The sequence below is a fragment of the Salvia miltiorrhiza genome, chromosome 5 (assembly GCF_028751815.1).
Source record: "Salvia miltiorrhiza cultivar Shanhuang (shh) chromosome 5, IMPLAD_Smil_shh, whole genome shotgun sequence".
Taxonomy (NCBI): domain Eukaryota; kingdom Viridiplantae; phylum Streptophyta; class Magnoliopsida; order Lamiales; family Lamiaceae; genus Salvia; species Salvia miltiorrhiza.
This window is the reverse complement of record NC_080391.1, coordinates 38,333,445-38,355,718: the sequence shown is the minus strand read 5'-3', so window position 1 is coordinate 38,355,718 and position 22,274 is coordinate 38,333,445. Positions and strand designations below refer to the sequence as shown.

At 38.0% G+C, this 22,274-nt stretch overlaps 1 protein-coding gene across 1 annotated transcript; it reads right to left on the bottom strand.

Moving 5' to 3' along the window:
• Positions 1-4,910: 4,910 nt before the first annotated feature.
• LOC131025891 (uncharacterized) lies at positions 4,911-6,269 on the bottom strand. Its single transcript, XM_057955671.1, has one exon. The coding sequence runs from the start codon at positions 6,267-6,269 to the stop codon at positions 4,911-4,913; it is 1,359 nt and encodes a 452-aa protein (XP_057811654.1).
• Positions 6,270-22,274: the final 16,005 nt, after the last annotated feature.

Genomic DNA, 22,274 nt, shown 5'->3' with positions numbered 1-22,274 from the left:
AAAGACGAAAGTTCCCAGAAGAAAAAATAATTTGCAACCAGTGACAACAGCCAAAGGGATGATGCAAAAGCTCTCCACGGAGCCGAACACGACATATCAATGACCAGAGCTTGTCGGTTCGAAAATCTCGATGCCGGTAAGTGAAGGAGCTGACCGCAGAGCTACCACCGAGGCACCACACATCCGGACCCAGCTTTGAGCTCACCCAAAAACTGTAAAAAATACCAGAAGAGTGCCCTAACAACCTCATAATCGTAGTAACCAGAATCCACCAACCGAGACTTTTCCCCGCCTGAACACTCCAGCCCATGTGATGCAGCCGATCCACCACGCCAAGAGCCCCCACCTGCTGTTCAACCAAAAGCCCAGGATCACCAACGGTTTTACACCAAAGCCAGGGAGAGGATAAACTGAAGAAACAAGAGCAAAAGCTCCAAGGCATGTACAAAAGCTCTTCATGGAGCCGAACACGACATATCAACGACCAGAACTTGTCGGTTCGAGAAGCACGATGCCGGTAATCAATATCAAAAACCGCAGAGAAATCCCACAGACACCACACCTCCGGACCCAGATGTGAGCTATTACTTCAGCCTCTGTGGTGAAGCTGTAACGCCCCGCCAAAAACCCCCACCAACTGATTGACACTGAGCAGCCTGCTGGCACGCCCCCCAACCGTTTGATTAAAAGCCAAAGAGAGTCTCTTTAAAACAAGAAGCAAGGACTGAAAAACCAAAACAGACCATGGCACCATGGGAAGAATTAGTGTAGAACCATGCGGATGTGGCTATGTGAATACATATCCACACGCACCGCATCCTTGATATTGTCAATCTCGAAAGCCCACCATCCCTTAACCATATTATCAGTAGCCAAGATATCCGCCACCTTGTTACCTTCACGATAGATGTGAGAAACATAGAGGTGAAACTTATTAAGTAACGCAAGAATCCTTTTCCAAGAGGCCATAAAACGCCAAGGAACAAGCAAAGAACGATCTTGGAGAAGGCGGACGATATAAGTAGAGTCCGATTCCAACCAAAGATAAAACCACTGACGATCGTGAGCAATTTGGATAGCAGTTATTACTGCGAGAAGCTCCGCCTCAAACGCATAGTCAATCCCTCTTTTTTTATGAAAGCAACCACGCATCGTACTATGATTATCTCGAAAAACCCCTCCAGATGCGATCTTGCCCGGCGCCCCCAACGTCGAGCCGTTAGTATTGACCTTAATCCAATGATTAGAAGGCGGCCACCAGTAAACGTTTATAAAATCCGGTGGAATAGCAGCACGACCTTTTATCCCAATCCTTTTAAGAATCGAGAGATCCTCCCAAGTGTTAGCCATAGCTCCTAATTTAAAGTTCTCCTCCATTTCCCGAAAGACCACCTTAATCGAGTGAATGATCTTTTTGGCCTCAAATCTGTCATCCTCGAAGATACATTTGTTTCGCTGCGTCCAAATGCTCCAAATGAGAGTAATGATACCAGCCTTCCAGAAACACAATAACTGAGAGCTAAAATAGTAGCCCCAAGCGGCCACCAACATGCTCATAATGTCCGAATTATCAATGTCATGACTTTTATTGAACCAACTCAGAAAATCAATCCAAATAGGCCGAATATTGCAACAACTCCAGAAAAGGTGCTCTATATTTTCACTGTCGTTGAAGCAGAAGGGACAATGATTAGGAGTAATGAGACCTTGACTAATGAGAGTATCAAAAGTGGGAAGGCGACGATGAAGCAAACGCCAAGCCGTCATGGAGCGGCGAGTGGGAATATAATTTTCCCAAATCCATTTGCCCCATCGGACCGTAGGAAAATGGTGGCAATGACGAGCAAAAGCTAGCGAAGCCGTGACTTCACCATGAAGAGAGGGCTTCCAGAAACGAGTGTCATTATCATCACCAATAGGGAGCAACAGAATGTCACACACGATGTCAGGGAAGACATCCACAAAATCCTGCGTGAAATGCCAAATACCATCATAAAAATAATCCGCAACCGAATACTTAAGAAACTCTTGAACGTAATGCGGTACTCCACATTTATGGGCGATTGAATACCCCAGCCATTCGTCGTTCCAAAAGTTAGTAGAGACACCATTGTCGATGTAACAGTAGGATTCATTAACCAACGGCGCAATTTCCGCACGTAGACCAAGCCATATCGAATAAGGGGCAGAAACCGTCTTCACCTGGCTGAAATTGTTCAAATATCTATGTCTCATGATATCCATACCAAAAGCAGTCCCACAAATCACACTCCAAGCCCGCTTCATGAGATAACTTCTATTCATCAAAGAGAAATATCGTATGCCGAGCCCACCCTCTTCTTTGATGGCGCAAACCCTTGCCCATGCCACCGTACTAACCGCACGTTTCTCAGTATTACCGGTCCATATAAAATTGTGACACTTCGCATCCAGGATTTTAAGTAAAGATCGAGGCCAACGGTAGATCATCATAGAGTGAGTGAGCGAGCGAGCTTTGGATAACCGATTTCACCAAACAAACCCTTCCTGCCATAGAGAGATGCCTTCCACGCCATCTAGCAAACTTTTGCAGAATACGATCATGTGTTGGACGAAGATATGAAGCACGGACACGCCCAACGAAAAGAGAAACGTCGAGATAGGTGAAAGGAAAAGCGCTGAAGCAAAGTCAATGGAGTGCCCAATCGCCCGTTTCAAAGCCGTAGGAACCTTTTCCGTAAAGTAGATATGTGATTTTTCGGGGCTGTAAAGCTGTCCAGAAATATCACCATAAAAAGTAAGAATATGTCGTATAGTTCTTGCATTCTCTTCCGAGGCTTTACAGAAAACCAAAATGTCATCGGCGTAGAGAAGATGTGTGGGAAAGGGCCGAGCCCTACACATGGTCATAGGCGTAAGCTTCCCTACGGTAACACAATTTCTGAAAAGCGCACTCAGCACATCTTCAGCGATACCAAAAAGAAGGGGAGATAGGGGATCACCTTATCTCACACCTCTAGAACAAGCAAAATAGCCATGCAGACGTCCATTATAAAGAATGGAGAGCCGAGCCGACTTCAAAATGATTCTAATTCAATTAATAAACTTCTCGTCATAACCTCCCACTTTGAGCACAGCCAACAAGAAATCCCATCGAAGAGTATCGAAAGCTTTCTTGATATCAATTTTGCACGCCATATTAATACATCCACTAGATCTTCGCATGCAATTAACTCCTTCGGATCCGAGAGAGATACAGTCGTGAATAGAACGCCCGCTAATGAAACCAAATTGATTCGGGCTAACAAACTTCGCAGCCACAACACCAAGACGAGAAGCAAGGATCTTCGAAAAGATCTTGAAGAAAAAATTAGAGAGGACAATGGGGCGAAGATCAGCAGCAGAAGAAGAAACGACCTCCTTCTTGGGCAAAAGAGTCATAATACTAGAATTGCAACCCACAGGCAGATAGGATTTCTCAAAAAAAGTAGTGACCGCCTTCCAGATATCCTCTTTAATAATATCCCAACAAGACTGGAAAAATTTCCCGGAGACTCTGTCTGGACCCGGAGAGCTGCTCGCATCCATCCCGAAGACTGCAGCTTTGATTTCCTCTTCGTCAGGCGTTCTGGTGAGAAGAGTATTATGATGATTGTCCACGACCTCATCAATAGTCGCTTCAATAGAGGTAATATCCAGCACCTCCTGATTCGTCTCTTCAAAGAGAGTAGAGAAGAAGTCGATAATGTGATTTCCAATAGCCTCCTGATCATAGACCAAAGTGCCGTGAATGTTTAAGTGGGATATAATATGCAGCTTTTTCTTGTACTTGAGCATGGTATGAAAAAACTCCGTATTACGATCACCATCATGAAGCCATGAAATCCTACTCTTCTGCTGTAGAAGATTGTTTTTTCGAGTAAGGGCGTTGTTAACCTTAGCTTGCATAGCAACTTCTTCATCAAATAAATCAGATGTGTACCCGTTCACCGCAATCCAATCCTGGATCTGAAGAAGGTGTTGCTGAGTTTCGGCGATCATCATGTCTACATTGCCGAAGGTCGATTTATTCCAGTCTTTAAGAATGCCACGCAAACGCTTAAGTTTGAACATCACCTTATAGATTGGGCAACGACAGGAAGTGTCCTCATTCCAAGAGCTCCGAATAACCTCGTGAAAGTTGTCATGCAACGTCCACATGTGCAAAAATTTAAAGAATCTCGGACCCTGTTGAAGAGGAAGACAACATCTCAGAATGATCGGAGAATGGTCAGAAGTAAGACGAGGAAGGTTCTGAGTATACACAGAACTCCAGTAATCAACAAAGTCAGGAGAAAATAGGACACGATCCAATTTAGATTCCACGTGAGAAGGCATAAATTGCCTCCCCGACCATGTGAAGTGCAGCCCGACAGTGGGAGAGTCAATCAATCCAGAAGCATCAATAAAATCACAGAATTCCCGGCACGACGTAGCATTCGGAAGACAATCACTACTTCTTTCGTGAGTACCTTTCACAGCGTTGAAGTCCCCTGCAATAACAGAAGGCCCATCCATCATACAAAGAAGGTCCACCCAAAGTTGCCTTCTAAGAATATTCGAATTAGCCCCATGAACGATAGTCACACGGAAATTATAACGAGTCCAGACACAATCCGCGATGACAACCTGCTCGGAAGTGAAAATAATGTTAGCCGCCACATCAGGATGAGTGAAAAACCATATGTTATACCTCTTATTAATGCGAGAGTTCTGATGACACGGTATCAGGTTTAAAGATCTCCAAAATCTATGCGGAATCTTTTGAAACTTCCTCTTGGGTTCAAGAATGCCCACAATCATGGGGGGAAAGGAACGGCAATGTTCCTTGAGAATTAGTTTAGACTCCTCCGAGAGACCTCGGGCGTTCCAAACTAATAAATTCATGGGAACTAAAGGCAGTTTGTCGGATTTTCCCCCGATTCCATCTCAGCAGCCCAACTCCTAGCGGCAATGTTATCCATGGATCGTGCACTGGGAGAAGTAGAGTTCTCCACTGTGTAATTTTGAGGTTGCTGGCCTTCCGCTATAGCTGAGCTCATTCTCTTATGGATGTAATATTCCGAAGCGGATTTCACCTCCCTCGATCTGGTAGCTTGCTCCTGTTTTCTTAAGCGGCCTTTGATTCCCTCCTCTTGTGTATGTTTCCGAGCAGAGATTTCAGATTTGGGTGGCCTCCCCCTCTTTTTAACCTGTATCTCCTTCTCTTTCGAGCTCCCTGACGTAATCAGATCAACCACCCGAGCAACCTTTATCTGCTGCTCAACCACGTGCCCATTGACGTCCTTCTTAGTTGGTTTCGTGACCTCCAATGTGGATGATGATTCCCCAACAACAGGAATATTTGCCGCAGTATCTTTTTCAAGATCAACAACTCTCGTAACCTCGGTTCGCCTTTGTTCCTGTTCAATCTCCTCGAAGACCACAACAACTTCCGATTCTTTCTCCCTTTCCTCCTCAACCTCCTCATCTTTTTCGTAATCCTCTTCATCAGAAGCTTCTGGCTCCAAAGGTTCCTCCTGAACCCTATCATGCACACCCTTTTCGCCGTCCTTTCCGTTGTTGCTGCTAATTAAAATTTTTTCCAGTAAATCCAGGCCATATGAACACCCTTGCTCAGTGTGATCTCCATCTGAAAGACATGCAAATTTGTTGGTATTGTGGGGATCCCCTTCTGGTTCTTTTGCCTTGCACTTTAGATCTTTCACCTTGTCTTTTCCGTTCTTCCCAGTCTCCTTAGCTTTATCAGTCTGAATGCTGACAGTCTTGTCCTTCGTAGCAGCTTCTTTAGTGGAAGACGTTCCTTTTCTGCATTTGTCAGTAGAATGGCCAGTGATCTTGCATTTGGAACAATAAAGTGGCAGTTGTTCGTAGCCAAACTCCACATAAAACGATCCTTCATCACAATTAACGAGGAGCGTTTCAGGCAAAGGTAGGGAGAGATCAATCTCTATCAATAAACGAGCAAAATGTCCAAACTCCCCATGTGCCGAGGCCGAATCAATTTGTAGGGGTAGACCAATGTGATGTCCTATTCCGGTAATAATTTCCGGGTACCAACATTCAACCGGCAAATAATAAATTCTGACCCACACATGGCATAAAGAAGATATTTCCCGATAAGGATCGAACATTTTAACCCATTCGCGAATACGAATGGTACCAGTAGAGAGCTCCCATATCAGATGCTTCTTGGCTTTCGCTTTATCTTCAGCACTTGAGAATTTCAAAGTAAAATATCCTTTTCCCATTGGAATAAGATTCCAATTATGTTGAATATCCCACAGGGTGTGAAGTTCTTTCTTCAATTCCAAGTTAGGGCGGGGCTTATCCCCTTTGCGCAGCAGTAGACGTCCGATAAGAGCATGAGAAAATTCAGAAACCTGTTTCTGGTAGATCGCTGAAGGAATAGTAAGGGCCTTCATCTCCTTTCTTTTCAGGCCTTAGAGCAAAGAATTTGTGCGCTGGTATATGAGGGTCACGCGGCTGACGAGGGCCCATGACCGCAGCAAAAGAAGGCTTTGCGACTGGGGCTTGCGTGTGTTCAGTATGTATCTCCATATTGTTACCAGCAGGCTGAATTACCGGCGCTTCCAAAACCCTAGTAAGGATCTTAGAAGTTTCTACCATCGTCGGGGTTTTCTGAGGGGGATCAAAGTTAGCAGAGATCTTAGGCATGTTACTAGATGGAGAGGCCATCGAGAGGCAGCCGGAAAGGAAGACCGGGGACGATCAAACGAAAATGACGGCTGCTAGGGTTTGGTGTTCTCCGAGAGAGTCATGCTTCATCATGAAGAGAGAGAGTTTAAAGAAAAAGCTAAAGAGTAGAGACCTTGCCATAAGGAAGGATCGAACCCATTCCAATAATAAGGATTTCAATGCTATTGCCACTACACCAATGTATATTATATTTTGGTTGTGAATTCACAACAAGTCGAATTCACAACCAGAATTTATTTTGGTTGTGAATTTAAGTAGTTGTGAATTTGAGTTTTTAAAGTTTGAATTCACAACTAAAACTAGAATTTATTTTGGTTGTGAATTCGAATTTTAGTTGTTAATTCATAGATCTGATTGTGAATTCAAGAATATTAAGTTGTGAATTTATAGATGTGGTCGTGAATTCAAGAACATTAAGTTGTGAATTCATAGGTCTGGTTGTGAATTCAAGAACATCATAATTCTAGATTTTATAAGCCTTAAAAACCCAATTTTCCCCCTCAACCTCCGCTGCGAACGCCGCCGGCACCACCACCTCATCGGCATCCTCAACCACTCTAACTCCTCTCAAACCAATATTACAAAATCGATTAAATCACACTTCATAAAAAAATAAAATTATTTTTAATGTTAAAAATGAGTACCAATTTGATTTGCTTTTTTTTTTCAATTTAATAATTTACCAAAACCAATTCTCATATCAATAATACTCACTCCAAAATGTCGGCTGCAATTCTCATTAGTGTTGCCAAGGGCCGCCCGGAACCGGCGGTTCGACCCTGAACCGGCCCGCCGGTCAACGGTTCCGGCCCGGACCGTTGACCGACGGGCCGGTTCAGGGCCGAACCGCCAGTTATCCTGGCCGGTTAAGGTTCACATTTCCCCCAACCCTGAACCGCCGGTCCGGCCCGGAACCGCCGGTTCCAGCGCGGGGCCGAGGAGAGCAGGGGTGCAGGGGGCAGCTGGGGGGCAGGCTGGCAGCGCAGCAGCTGTGCGGCAGGGGGCTAGGCGCCTAGGGCCTTGACCGGCCTTCTCTCAAACTTTAGTTCAAAATTTGAATTGTTTTATTTTTTATTTTATTTTTTCAAATTTTCAACATTATAATTATACTTTTCCCCACACAATTTTATCTAATTCACATTTTCCCCCACCCAATTTTATCTATAAATACCCCCCTTCTTCCACCTTCAAAATCACTCCATTGTATTAACAATTCTACACTTTCCTCTCTTCTACTTCTAATTCTCCTCCATTCTTTATGTGCAATTGCTCTTGCTCTATAATTCTTTAGCTATTCTCTTGCTTATTCAATTGCTTTACTTTATTGTTCTTGCTTTACATTATATTACTACTAGTACTACTATTAAGTACTAAATACTATACTATACTATACTATATATTTCAATTACACTATCACTACACTCACTTGCTCCTTTAATTTATTGTTCTTGCTTTACATTATATTATTACTAGTACTACTATTAAGTACTAAATATTATACTATATATTTCAATTACACTATCACTACACTCACTTGCTCCTTTAATTTATTGTTCTTGCTTTACATTATATTACTACTAGTACTACTATTAAGTACTAAATACTATAATATACTATACTAAACAATACTATACTATATTATATATTTCAATTACACTATCACTACACTCACTTGCTCATTTACTTTATTGTTCTTGCTTATTATTCTCTAACCTCTATTATCTATATTCTCTTCTCTACTTGTTTATTTGTTATCATGTCTCATGGTCGTGGTAATCGTGGCACATGGAGAAGCAACACACTGTCGAGTTTGGAATCCATACAACTCAAACTCAACTACATCCCGAAGCTTTCGAACGACAAGGTAATGAACAAGGTAATGTTTTATGGAAATATGACCACCAAAATGCTCGAGATTACATGGCTCGTTATGTTTCAATGGAGCACTTGCCTTTTATGCATGCCGATAAATTTACTTTTGAACATACTATGAAAAATGCTTATAATCCGGCCGCCAAAAAAATTGGTCGAACTTCTATGTGCAAATATATTAGGTGACAAGCCGAAGAAAGAAAACGTGATATACGAAAACATTTTAAGAATTTAAATCAAAAGGAAAAATATGACATAAAAACTATTACATGTTTATATTTTCGATTTCAACACATGTTTATAATTTATATTTAAAGTTGAATTAAAATTTGGAAATTTCATCACAAATTCACAATCATTTAATTTCATAAAATATAAATTTTCAACACAAGTCATTTAATTTTAAAATATGACATAAATCATTTAATTGCATAAAAGGAAAAAAAAATATGACATAAATCATTTAATTTCATCACAATTCACAATCATTAGATTTTCTACACAAGTAATTTATATTATATTTTTTAAGATTTAAGTTGAATTAGAATTTTGAAATTTCATCACATCACAAATCATTTAATTTCATAAAAAAGAATACAAAAAAAATTGAAAAAAAAAAGGAAAAAGCCCGGAACCGCCGGTTTTCGGCCCTTGAACCGCCGATTTTCGGCCCGGACCGGAACCGCCGGTTCAGGGTCAGAAAATCGGCCCTTGTGCTTTCATCCGGGCCGGTTCAGGTTCGCCGGATTCCCGACCCTGAACCGTCGGTTCGGGCCCGGAACCGGCGGTTCCTGAACCGGCGGCAGCCCTAATTCTCATATCAATAATATGAAAATCACTCCAATTTCATATTTCCACCATGACCATCCTCTCAATCCATCACAATTCTTTGACGCACCTGTGAGTTAGAGCCACGAATTTAAGTTGAGATTCAGCGAATTAGATTTCCAATTCATCACAATTTCAGATTTCCAATCCATCGCGATTCTTTGACTGCTTTGACGTTCTAACCTTCCTCTCCAATTTCAGATCTCCACACAAAATTTTCTTATCTCTTTCTTTTTACATAGATACAATCAAAGACAAGGCGGCCTAAAAGAATTCATTGGTGCTAGTGTACTGTTAGCCGAAATCAATTCTTTATTAAAATAATAGGAAAGGCAAAGATAAAACCTCAAGATCCCCCCAGTATTGGAATTGGATACCATTTTTCAGTTTGACTGAAGTCGGGGAATTCAATATTTCACATATCAATTAGGTTTCAGTGAATCGGCCATGGCGTGAGGCTCCTCCCAATCGCAAGCTACCGCCTCCGCCTCGTCCACCACCTCCAGCCCCGGCACCATGGTCCCGCACGGCTCGGCCGCCGCCGCCGCCGGGATGCATCGCCGGAGGCTAGGAGGCGGTTCCAGCTCCTCCAGCTCATCCGGGGTGGGGGCCGGCGGCGGAGGCGGCGGCAACATGCTCCGGTTCTACACGGACGACTCGCCGGGGCTGAAGATCGGCCCCACCGTGGTTCTTATCATGAGCCTCTGCTTCATCGGATTCGTCACCGCCCTCCACGTCATCGGTAAGTTTTACCGCTTCAAAATCGGATCCTGATCCTCTCCTTCACATCCATGACCAGTGGCGGAGCCAGGAATTAATTTTAATTTGAGAGGGGCTGAGCTTGAGAAATTTTTTTTTGGATATTCCATATATTTAAGGCATTATTTTATTAAAAGACGAGCATAATAGTAATAATAAAGAACAATATTTTCATAGATTATATAATTTAAATATATAACAAATTAGTTTCAATACATTACAATTTTTTTTGGGACATTATGTATTTTTAAAGCATTTTTTATTAAAAGACGAGCATAATAGTAATTATAAAGAACACCATTTTCATATACTATATAGTTTCAATATATTACAAATTAATTTCAATACATTACAAACTTTTTTTTTTGTCATTTCGTACATTTTAGGCATTTTTTATTAATAGACAAGCATAATAGCAATAATAACGAACAATATTTTCATAAATTATATATTTTCAATAAATTACAAGCTAGAATCAATAATAATAAAAGACAAGCATAGTAATAATAGCAAACAAATTTTTTTTGGGCATTCCATCCATTTTAGGCATTTTCTATTAAAAGACAAGCATAATAGTGATAATAATGTATAATATTTTTATAAATTATATAGTTTTAAATAGCACAATTATCCTTAAATTAATTATAAATGGAAGAATATATAACAAGCTAATCAACTTTTCTAAAACAAATTTCTTTTATAATATAAACATATATCTATATATTAAAAAAAAAAAAAAAACTCAAAATTTGGGAGGGGTGTTCAGCCCCCTCCCCCCTAGCCCCCCCTGGCTACGCCCTTGTCCATGACTGCTTTAGCCTTTAGCGCCACGTGTCGTCGTTTCAATACTTAATTTTGTGTTGTTTTGGAGAGAGTGCGTGAAGAAAATTAGAGGCAGTGCGCGACGGCGATTTGCAGCCGGAGTGGCGGCGCGATGGGACGACGACGACGAAGATGGTGGGGAGAGAGAGAGAGTCGAAATTGTGAGAGCTGAAGCTTTGAGAGAGATAGAGGCTATTTTTTAAAATTTTAATGTAAGGGGTAATTTTGTACTTTTACACAAAAACTGGCCAAATTTTAATGTTTTTATTTCATAGGCCAAAATTTAATTTTACTATATGAAAGTGGCCATATTTATATATTACCTCTTTTTAAATTTAAATTTTAATAGAAAATAATAATCAATAACAAAAAAATTTCGGTAAATTTAATTATTATTATACAATACTCATTGAACTAAATATTATACTCCTACTCATTAAGTTGATAAAATTATTACTATACACTATTTTAAATCAAATACTAATATTTAAATTAATATATTTTTTGTTATTAATTAATTTGATTCATAAATAATAATATTTTTACATAATTTCAAATTTTAAAAATAAATAAATATATCATGGCCGTGCATCGCACGGGAGGGCATACTAGTTTAAGGAAAATGGGGGATACTGAAATAAGTTCGACAAAAAAGAAGAAAAATAAAAGAATTAGGTTTTGATTTTATTTTAATCTTAGTCAGAAATTAATTACGTGGAAAACAATAATCCACATAAGCTCCAACTCATGACTCCGGTGGCCGGAAAAAATTGAGGGGACGAAATTGCAAAAATTGAAAAGGTTATGATTTAATTCGTCACACTTCAAAAGTCGCGTTAAAATTGCAAATTCAAAATTGTTCGTGATTTTATTTGCAAAAACCCCTTTTAAAAAAGCAACATTTTTTTATTATTATTAATATTCAAAATTTTAATATTTTAATTAAATAGTTTAATTAAAATAATGCAATTAAAATTATTCATATTTTAATTAAAGTTATTCTACAAAAAAAAAGTAAGAATAAAACAAATAGAATAACAAACTAATCACTTTTCACTTTATTACCTACAACACTTAAATAACTAAACACACTTTTCTTAATTCCCGTGTTCGAAAAAAAGGTCTCAGATACAGTGAGACGGAGGAGGGAGTATATTTTATACACATCTCTCAATTATTTATTAAAACTCGTGTCTTCCACTTCATCATACAATCTTTATGGACGGAGCGAGTATTAAACAATGTTAAACTAATATCAAACGTAATCATAGATAAAAACAAGAAAAAAAAGAAAAAAGAAAAAAAGAAAAGTCAAAACTGAAATGCATAAATCAGTTTGAAAAATAAATTGATCAGACCTTAATCTGAAAAATGAAAATGCATAAAATGAAGAGTCAATATATGAAAGTAGCCATTTTCTTTTAGTAAACTTAAAATTTACCTACTCAAATAAAAACTTTAAAAATTATCTATTTTTTGTGTTAAATAACTAAAATGCCCATAAGATTAAAATTTAAAAAAAGGTGATGATAAATGGACACCTGGTGTCCTGGACACCTGCATAAAATCAGTTTTTTTGCATTTAACCCAAATGGGCCGGTTTTGAGGAATTTTTGTATTTACTAATTAACCCCTCATATTATTTAATGATTTTTTTTTTATTGTTTCCTTTTTTTCGGTTTTTTTTGTTTCCTTTATTTATGTTTCTTTTTTATTCCTTCTTTTTCGTTTAGTTTGTTTCCTTTTTTTCGCTTTTTTGTTTCCTTTTTTTTTTGGTTTTCTTTTTGCTGATATAGTTTTCCTTTTTTTCTTTCATTTTGATTCCTTTTTTTTTTTTGCTTTTTTGTTTCCTTTTTTTGGGTTTTTTTTTTCTTATATAGTTTTTCGAGCAAAATCACTGCGTACGATTGACTATACTTTATTTTTGCTTCCAACTTAAATAATATTTCAATTATATAAAATGAATATCTTTATGCTATAAGCAAACATATATTCACATATTTTTTTAATTTTTTTAAAATTATTATAACCAAAAAAAGGAAAAAAATACACTCACACTCTAGCCCCTAGGTGACTCGAACCCCCGACCTATTAGTTGGAGGAGAAGCGTCATACCAACAGACTGCGCTTCATCGTCGCATATTTTTTTTTTATTATTATTATTATTCATGACATATAAGCTTAACTTAATTTACAACAATAATTATATTACATTTAATACTTTATTATAATACATTCGAACAAAATATTCCTTAAATAGTTTTGCAACCGAATTCAATCATATGATTCATATTTTTTTGGTATTTTTTTTTTCAAAAAAATTCACAAATTATTTTCAATACATTGCAAAATGTCATCGTATAATACATTGTTTCTCATCCAAATATATGTTAAATAGTTTCGCGAGCGATTTCCAATCGTACGAAAATGTTATTTTCAAATTTTAAGCATTTATATTGCCCACATATATTTATAATATATTTATAATATATATGATTCTCCGAGCAAAATATCATCGTATGATTCATTTTTTAATATTATTTTTCCAACTTCACTAATTTATTTCAATTCATTAATTCAACTTTATTTCATTGAGTTTAATCATTTCTTATTATTATTATTGAGTTTTTTTTTCAATTCATTAATTCAACTTTAAACTATATTAATTCATTTTCTTATTATTGTATCGCTTTTAATAAACTATATGTTATAGAGTTTTACAAGCAAAATCTCATGCTTACGATTCGTTTTATTTTATTTTTCTCATTACTCACACTATATTATTTCATTCTCTTATTTTTACATCGTTTTTAATAAAGTTTATGTTATATACTTTTTCGAGAAAAATCGCATAATATGATTCATCTTTTTTTTTAAAATTCACTAATTAAATTTCAACTAATCAATTAAACTTTATTTTATTGAGTATAATTAATTCGACTTCGTTACTCACACAATCGTGGTTCATTTTGTTATTATCATATCGATACAATACAAGATTACAATGTATTCAAATAAAGTATATGTTATATAGTTTTACAAGCAGTATCACATGCGTACGATTCATTTTATTTTGTTTTTTCTCATTACTCACACTATATTATTTCATTCATTCTCTTATTGTTATATCGTTTTTAATAAAGTATATGTAATATAGTTTTACGAGCAAAATCTATGCGTATGATTCATTTTATTTTATTTTTTCTCATTACTGACACTATAGTATTTCATTTTCTTATTATTATATCGCGTTAAGTAAAGTATATGTTATTTTAGTTTTTCGATCGATGTCCCATCATATGATTCATATATTTTAACAAATTCACTATTTTAATTCAATTAATTAATTCAACCTTAGTTCATTGAGTATAGTTATTCGACTTCATTATTAACACTATAGTAGTTCATTTTTCTATTATTATATCGTGTTTATTCTATATTGCATTCTCTTCAAGTACATGTTATATGGTTCTCCGAGCAAAATACCATCGTATGATTCATTTTTTAATATTATTTTTGCAACTTCACTAATTTATTTCAATTCATTCATTCAACTTTATTTCATTGAGTTTAATTATTTCTTATTATTATATCGCGTTTAATACTATATTAAAATTTATTGTTTTCAAATATATGTTATATAGATTACGACCAAAATCTCTATATATGTAGGATTGAGTATGCTTTATTTTTGTTTTCACATTCGCTAATTTAATTCAATTATGTAAGTAAACTTGATGAACGTTGAGTTTAATTATTTCGACTTCAATACTATATTATAGTACTAAATTATATTATATCGCATTTTTTCGATCGATGTCCCGTCATATGATTCATTTTTTTTTCTCTAATCCTTCACTAATGCGGTTGCCACCACCGGACAAGGTGGAAAAGTATTAATCACATATTATTGAGGTCTCAGGTTCAAATCCATAACCACATTTTTCTTGTATTTTAGTTTTTTTTTCCTAATTATCTTCGTTTTTTTTAATGGAAAATATATATTGTAATTAATTTTTTTTTAATATTGGAAAAAAATATATATAGATGAAACAAATATAGGATTATTTTGAATATGTCTTCATTTACTTGGCCAACATATATATTCCTTCATTTTTTATAAAATTTCCTTCATAATATATATCTTATAATTGGTCATTTTTAATAAAATTTCCTTCATTTTTTTTAATTTCAACTAATTACTTAAACTTTATTTCATTGAGTATAATTATTTCGACTTCGTTACTCGCACAATAGTAGTTCATTTTGTTATCATCATATCGATTATAATACTTTATTATAATATATTCAAATAAAGTATATGTTATATAGTTTTCCGAGCAAAATTAAATCGTATGATTCACTTGAATTATTATTTTTTTCATTACTCACACTATAGTAGTTCATTTTCTTATTATTATATCGCTTTTTAATAAAGTATATGTTATTTAGTTTTTCGATCGATGTCCCATCATATGATTCATTTTTTATTACAACTTCACTAATTAATTTCAACTAATTACTTAAAACTTTATTTCATTGAGTATAATTATTTCGACTTCGTTACTCGCACAATAGTGGTTCATTTTGTTGTCATCATATCGATTACAATACTTTATTATAATATATTCAAACAAAGTATATGTTATATAGTTTTCGAGCAAAATTCCATCGTATGATTCACTTGAATTTTTTTTCATTACTCACACTATGGTACTTCATTTTCTTATTATTATACCGTGTTTAATAAAGTATATGTTATTTAATTTTTCGATCGATGTCCCATCATATGATTCATATTTTTTTTACAACTTTATTATTTTAATTGAATTAATTAATTCAACTTTAGTTCGTTGAGTATAATTATTTCAACTTCATTATTTACATTATAGTAGTTCATTTTCTTATTATCAAATCGACTTCAATACTATATTATAATACATTGTCTACAAGTATATGTTATATAGTTTTCCTATTGTATTCACAATTTTTTTTTCCCAACTTCACTAATTTATTATATCGCGTTAACTGCATTATTATAATACTTTTAATCCAAATATATATTATTTATTTTTTCGATCGATGTCCCATCGTATGATTCATTTTATTTTTATTTCTAACGCTTCACTAATGTAGTTGCCACTATCGAACAAGGTGGCAAAGTGTTACTCACATACTATAGAGGTCTCAGGTTCAATTTTCCCAAGCACCTTTTTCTTGTTTTCAGTTTTTTTTTTTCAAATCATCTTCGATTTTTTTTTAATATTGGAAAAAATATATATAAATGAAAACAAATCTAGGATTATTTCCCCCAATCACCTTTTTCTTGTATTTCGGTTTTTTTTTATAAATAAAATCATCTTCAAAATATTTTTTTTAATATTGGAAAAAATATCTATAAATGAAACAAATTTAGATTATTTTGAAGGGAATCTCTAAATTAGTAGAAACAAAAAAAAAATTAACATAAAATTTGCAAAATAAAAAATAATAATCAAAAAATAAAATAAATGTGGAAATGAATCTAGGATTAGTTTAGGAGAATATCTAAATTAGTGGAATCAAATCTAGGATTATTTTTTGGAGAATGAAAATTGTTGGGAACCTTGTGGAATATCCTAACCCTTGTTTTGATGATACCAAAAATCATAGGACTTAATTGTAATGATAGTAGCTTGTTATTTTTTGGGATAGAAAAAAAGCATGACCTCTCTACGAAAATTTTCCTCGCAAAACCCTAACCCTAAATACTGATTCGCTGCCGTCTTCTGGTCTCCGGCGATGACTTCTTCGACAAGCGTCTCTCCGGCTGATAGAGGGGGGCTTAACCTCCCGCCGGTGTCGAATAATTTTCAACCTCAGTCAGTTGCTATTGCTAATGCATCGATTCGTAAGGAAAACGCTCTCAACCCTCCGACTCTGACATCGGAAACTACTGCTGTTATCGATAAGTCTCCTACTGCTCCTAAAGACTCCTATGCAAGGGTCACTGCTCCGCAACGTATCAAAAAACCTGATCTTCCTGCGCATAAATTCCAGGCGCTTCGTCCGATCAGTCATGGCGATAGCGGAACTCTCAAAGTTCCACGTGATTTGCAACTCTTCCAAGCAAACAAATTTCAGCATGCACTTATTGGAAGATTACTTCTGAACAAAGGAGAGAAGCCACGTACCACGCGCGACCTTAAATCCGAGCTTCAATTCTTTGGACGATTAAATCTCCTTGGTTTTTAATGCCTATGGGCAAAGGATACTATACGTTAAAATTTACTACTCCAGAGGATAAAGCCACAGCGAAGGCTCACGTCATTTGGGATTTGGCGACTGGTTCTATTCACCTGCGTGATTGGGTGCGTTTCTTTAATCCTTATAAGGAATCATCCTCTCTAGCTCAGGTATGGGTGAGAATTTATTACCTCCCGGTCGAATTTTGGCACCCGGAAGTTCTTGCAGGTATCGGTCGATGGCTTGGGCAACCGTTGAAAATTGATGGAAACTCGTTGAATGATGAAGTTGCACACTTTGCGCGTATCCTTGTAGAAATTGACTTGGCCAAGGCCCTTCCGGAAAATTTGGTTATAGATGGGGGTGACTATTCTTTTCAAGTGGAATTTAGCTATGAATATTTTCCTCTTTTTTGCACTCGATGCAAAATCACAGGACACTCGGCGGATAAATGTCGAAAGGGAAGAAAGGAAAAGCAACCGATTGAGGAGGGCCCAGTTATTAAAGAACCGGAATGGCAGCCTAAAATTGTGACGCAGCATGTAGATCTTGAAGAGCAAAATTCGAAGGATGGGGATGCTCAGCATAAGGAACTTTCAAGCCCTGATTTGCTAGAACCTCTTAGTAAAAAAGGGAGTCCTCAAACTGTTAATCGCTTTGAGGTTTTAGAGGATCTGGAGATTCAGGAAACCGCAGCTATGGAACATGCGATTGATTCATCACCCAATAATTCTGGGAAGATTGTCGATAACTGTCTGACGCCTCAGAATAGAAGCGCGCCGGAGCAAGTTTTGCAGGGACCGGGTGAGGTTGGTAAGTCTAATGAGACGTTGAGCAGCAAGGCAAAGGAGGAACACACAAAAAATTTGAGTAAAGCCGGAAAATCGATGCAGCCTGACGATCACAGGACGGAGGAACAAGAGAACCCTTTTTTGTCTCAGATGGAGGGTAGTCTGATTTCACCACATCAAGATAATGACAAAAAGCTCATAGCTCTGGAAAATGAACAGAATGTGCAGAGACTAAAGCAATCTATAATTCAGGAACAGGTGGTCCATCCAAAACTCCCGACTCAAGAACAATCTGATTTGCCGAAACGGGGTAGGGGAAGGCCTACCAAGCAAGATCAGGCAGCACGCAACCACAATAAAGCCTTATTGCAGCAACAAGAAAACATCAAAAGCAGGCTTAGAAAGTCGGTGGAGTTGGGACATAAACCAAGAGACTATATCATTGATTATAGTAACACGGACAACTTCTGTACAATGGACAATATTGCTACCAAAAGCTGGGCAGATGAAGTGGAGCTGGGGGAGGCCCAGTCCAGGAATACTCTCTAATTCCATGAATATGCTTGTTTGGAATGTCCGTGGCCTGACGGACGAGTCCAAAAGGCTTCTCAAGGAGCATTGTAACTCCTTTTCTCCGATCATTGTGGGTTTGATCGAGCCCAAGGTCAGATTTCATAAGGTCAGGCAAAGTTATTGGCGCTCTATTAGCATGGTTCCTCGGCATCAAAACGCAAGGGCGACTCGTCGTTCTAACATTTGGTTTTTAGCTCATCCTTCTGTGGTTACTAATATTATCCACTCTTCGGAGCAATCTATTATTGCCGATTGCATTTGGCAGAATTCTCATTTTCGGGTAGCGGTGGTTCATGGTGCTAATGATCAGATGATTCGCCGGAATTTGTGGGTGGAGCTGATTTCGTTCTCTCATGGGAATACTGTGTTCATTGGGGATTTTAATGCCGTTAAGGGAGCTCACGAGAGAATTAGCACGGTTATGCCTTCGAGGAGTGCCTGCAGGGATTTTTGTGATTTTATCGACGCTACTAATTTCATTGAGTCCCCCACGTCGGGATTACAGTTCACCTGGTCTGGTCGGCGCCTTCTCCCTCGTCATGTTGAGTCTAGGCTTGATCGTGCTATCTTTTCGGCCAGCTTTGCAGAGATTTGGACTGACATTGTTACGCATGCTTTGCCTCGCTTGACGTCCGACCATTCCCCTTTGGTTTTTAAATGCAGCTCGATCGATAATGTTAGTCGCCGTCCGTTTAAATTTCTTAACATGTGGGTGTCTCATCCGAGTTTACTTGATATGGTTAGTGCTTCTTGGTCTGCAACTGTGGAAACTCGTTGCCCTATCTACAGAGTTATGGTCAAGCTCCGTAGGCTTCGCGGGGATATTCGTCTCTGGAATCGAACTACTTTTGGGAACGTTGACAGGCAAATTCAAGAGGGGCAGAGGGCCCTGATGGACGTGCAGCACAGGATCTCTGAGATGGGTTACACGGACGCCATTTTTGACGAGGAAATTGCGGCACAAGTTGGTCTTAATGTCACTCTGACAAGAAAAAACATCCTCCTTCAGCAGAAAAGTCGAGTCAATTGGTTAATGGATGGTGATAGAAATTCTACTTTTTTTCCATCGTATGATTCGTTTCCGGAAGCAGAATCATAGTATAGCACATTTGAGGATTAATGGTGTGATGTCTTATGACTCGGATATGATACAACAACATATCATTGCTTACTTTTCCACTCTTTTCAAACAAGAAGGGAATCCTACTGTTGACCGTGTTTTATTGGAAGCAATTATAGAGGATTGTATCACTACGGAGCAGAACAACGGTCTTGTCTGTACCCCTAATGATGATGAGATCACAGCTGCGGTTTTTGGGATGGATTCGAACAGTGCTCCGGGTCCGGACGGCTTTTCTGGGAGATTTTTTCAGAGTAGCTGGAGCATTATTAAGAATGATGTTATTTCTGCGGGGAAGGCCTTCTTCATAAATTCGTATCTGCCGACTGGGTGCAACTCCAGTACGTTGATTCTGATACCCAAAAAAGACACTGTGGATACGGTCGCAGATTTGCGCCCGATTATTCTGTCTAATTTCTTTTTTAAGATCATTTCGAAGATTCTCGCCACTCGTTTAAGTATGGTGGCGGCGGCAACTGTCTCGGGTAATCAATTCGGTTTCATTAGCGGCCGTTCTATCTTTGATTGTATTGCGCTGGGATCTGAGGGCTTTAACTGCATGAATCGCACGGGTCGTAAATCCAACATGGCTTGCAAGATTGACATCAGCAAGGCGTTTGACACTATGAGCTGGAGCTTTATTATTCAGGTGCTTCGGGTCAACGGTTATCATGAGAAGTTTATTACCTGGATTTCTATCATTTTTCAGTCCGCTCGTATCTCCATTTTTTATAATGGGCAATTGAGTGGATATTTCGCCTGCTCGAGAGGTGTAAGGCAGGGGGATCCCCTCTCGCCAATTCTTTTTGGCATTGCGGAGGACGTGCTCAGCCATCTTTTTATTAATTGTGTTAACTCACGACATCTTGTTCCTATGGATTTCAGTCGCGGTGCTCACTTCCCGACTCATCTGTTTTATGCAGATGACATTTTGATATTCTGCAAAGCTTCGATCAGAAATGCTCGCAAGATTAAGGAGATTTTGGACCTTTATGGTGAGATTTCGGGGAAGAAGTGCAATTCCTCTAAGTCTAATATCTTCTTTTCTAACGGAGTCACCAGCACTATGCGTGTGGGCATCAAGCGGGAGCTCGGGTTCTCCTTGGGCACGCTACCGGTTATTTATCTTGGAGTGCCGTTGTTTACTGGCCGTATTCGTGCCTCTTATCTTGCTGCTATTCATGATAAAATCGTGAATAAATTTTCCCGTTGGAAAGGTATGCATCTCTCTATGGCTGGGCGCATATGCTTGGTTCGGTCGGTGATTCAAAGTTCGGTGACTCATTCCATGATGATTTATCGTTGGCCAAAGTCTTTGATTTATAATCTGGATAAATGTTGTCGCAATTTTATTTGGTCTGGTAGTGTGGATACTAAACCTTCTTGCTCGGTGACCTGGTCGCGAGTTTGTGCTCCTCGTGTTGAAGGGGGTCTTGGAGTTCGTACCTTTTCCGCTATGAATAGTAGTTTCTTGATGAAGATGGCCTGGAGGATCATCCAAGGTCAGGATTATGGGCCTTCCATTCTTAAAACGCGTTATCTCACCAAATTTGGCTATGCTAAACCATATTTGGCTTCCTCACCTTTCTGGACGAGCATAAGGCAGCATGTTGATGATCTGGTGGACAATTCTTATGCGTACGTTGGGACGGGTACGAATACCTACTTCTGGAAGGATGATTGGTTGGGATACAAGTTGCTGGATAAGCTTCGTATCCCTCCTTTTATGCATGATTTTTTGAATCAGGCTGTAGAAGATTACTATTATGATGGTATTTGGCATTTCACGGAAGCGTTTGTTATTAATTTCCCGGAAGTCGTGGTTGACATTCTCTTACTTCCTATTGGTGACGAAAGAGATTCGAGATTATGGAAGTCGCCTGTCAATGGAACTGTCATGGCGGCTTTAGCCTATGATCGGCAAAGACCTCACTTTCCAGATGTTAGATGGGGACGCTGGATTTGGGAGAAGTTCATCCCGGAAAGGCGTTCTCTGCTCTGCTGGCGTATCATTCATAAGCGTCTGCCCACGTTTGATGGTTTGATGAGGAGGGGTATGATGGGGCCGAACAGATGCGCGGTTTGCGGCATGGCGGAGGAAAGTATAAACCACTTGTTCTGGGAGTGTACTTCGATTCAGCCTATCTGGAGAGAGTTCGCGACTTGGTTTAACAAAGACTACTCTCATTACATGGATATTCATTGCGTTCTTGTTGCTGCCTGGAATGAAAATTTCAGCTCACAGGTTCTTTCCTTCTGGAAGGCTGGAATTATCAATTTACTTTGGAAGATTTGGGATTGCCGCAACAATATCATCTTCAATGAGATGAATTTTCATCAACGGATCATTACTGGATTTCTTAAAGTTATGTTTAAGGAAATGGATTTGAACTTTTCAAAGCTCGGGAACACTAACAACTCTTGGTCGGATTATCTTGCTATGCGTAGTATTGGTGTGGTGACAAGAGCGGCTTCTCCTCCCACCATGATTGAGGTTCACTGGTGGCCGCCCGTAGGTCAATGGATAAAAGTAAATACTGATGGTT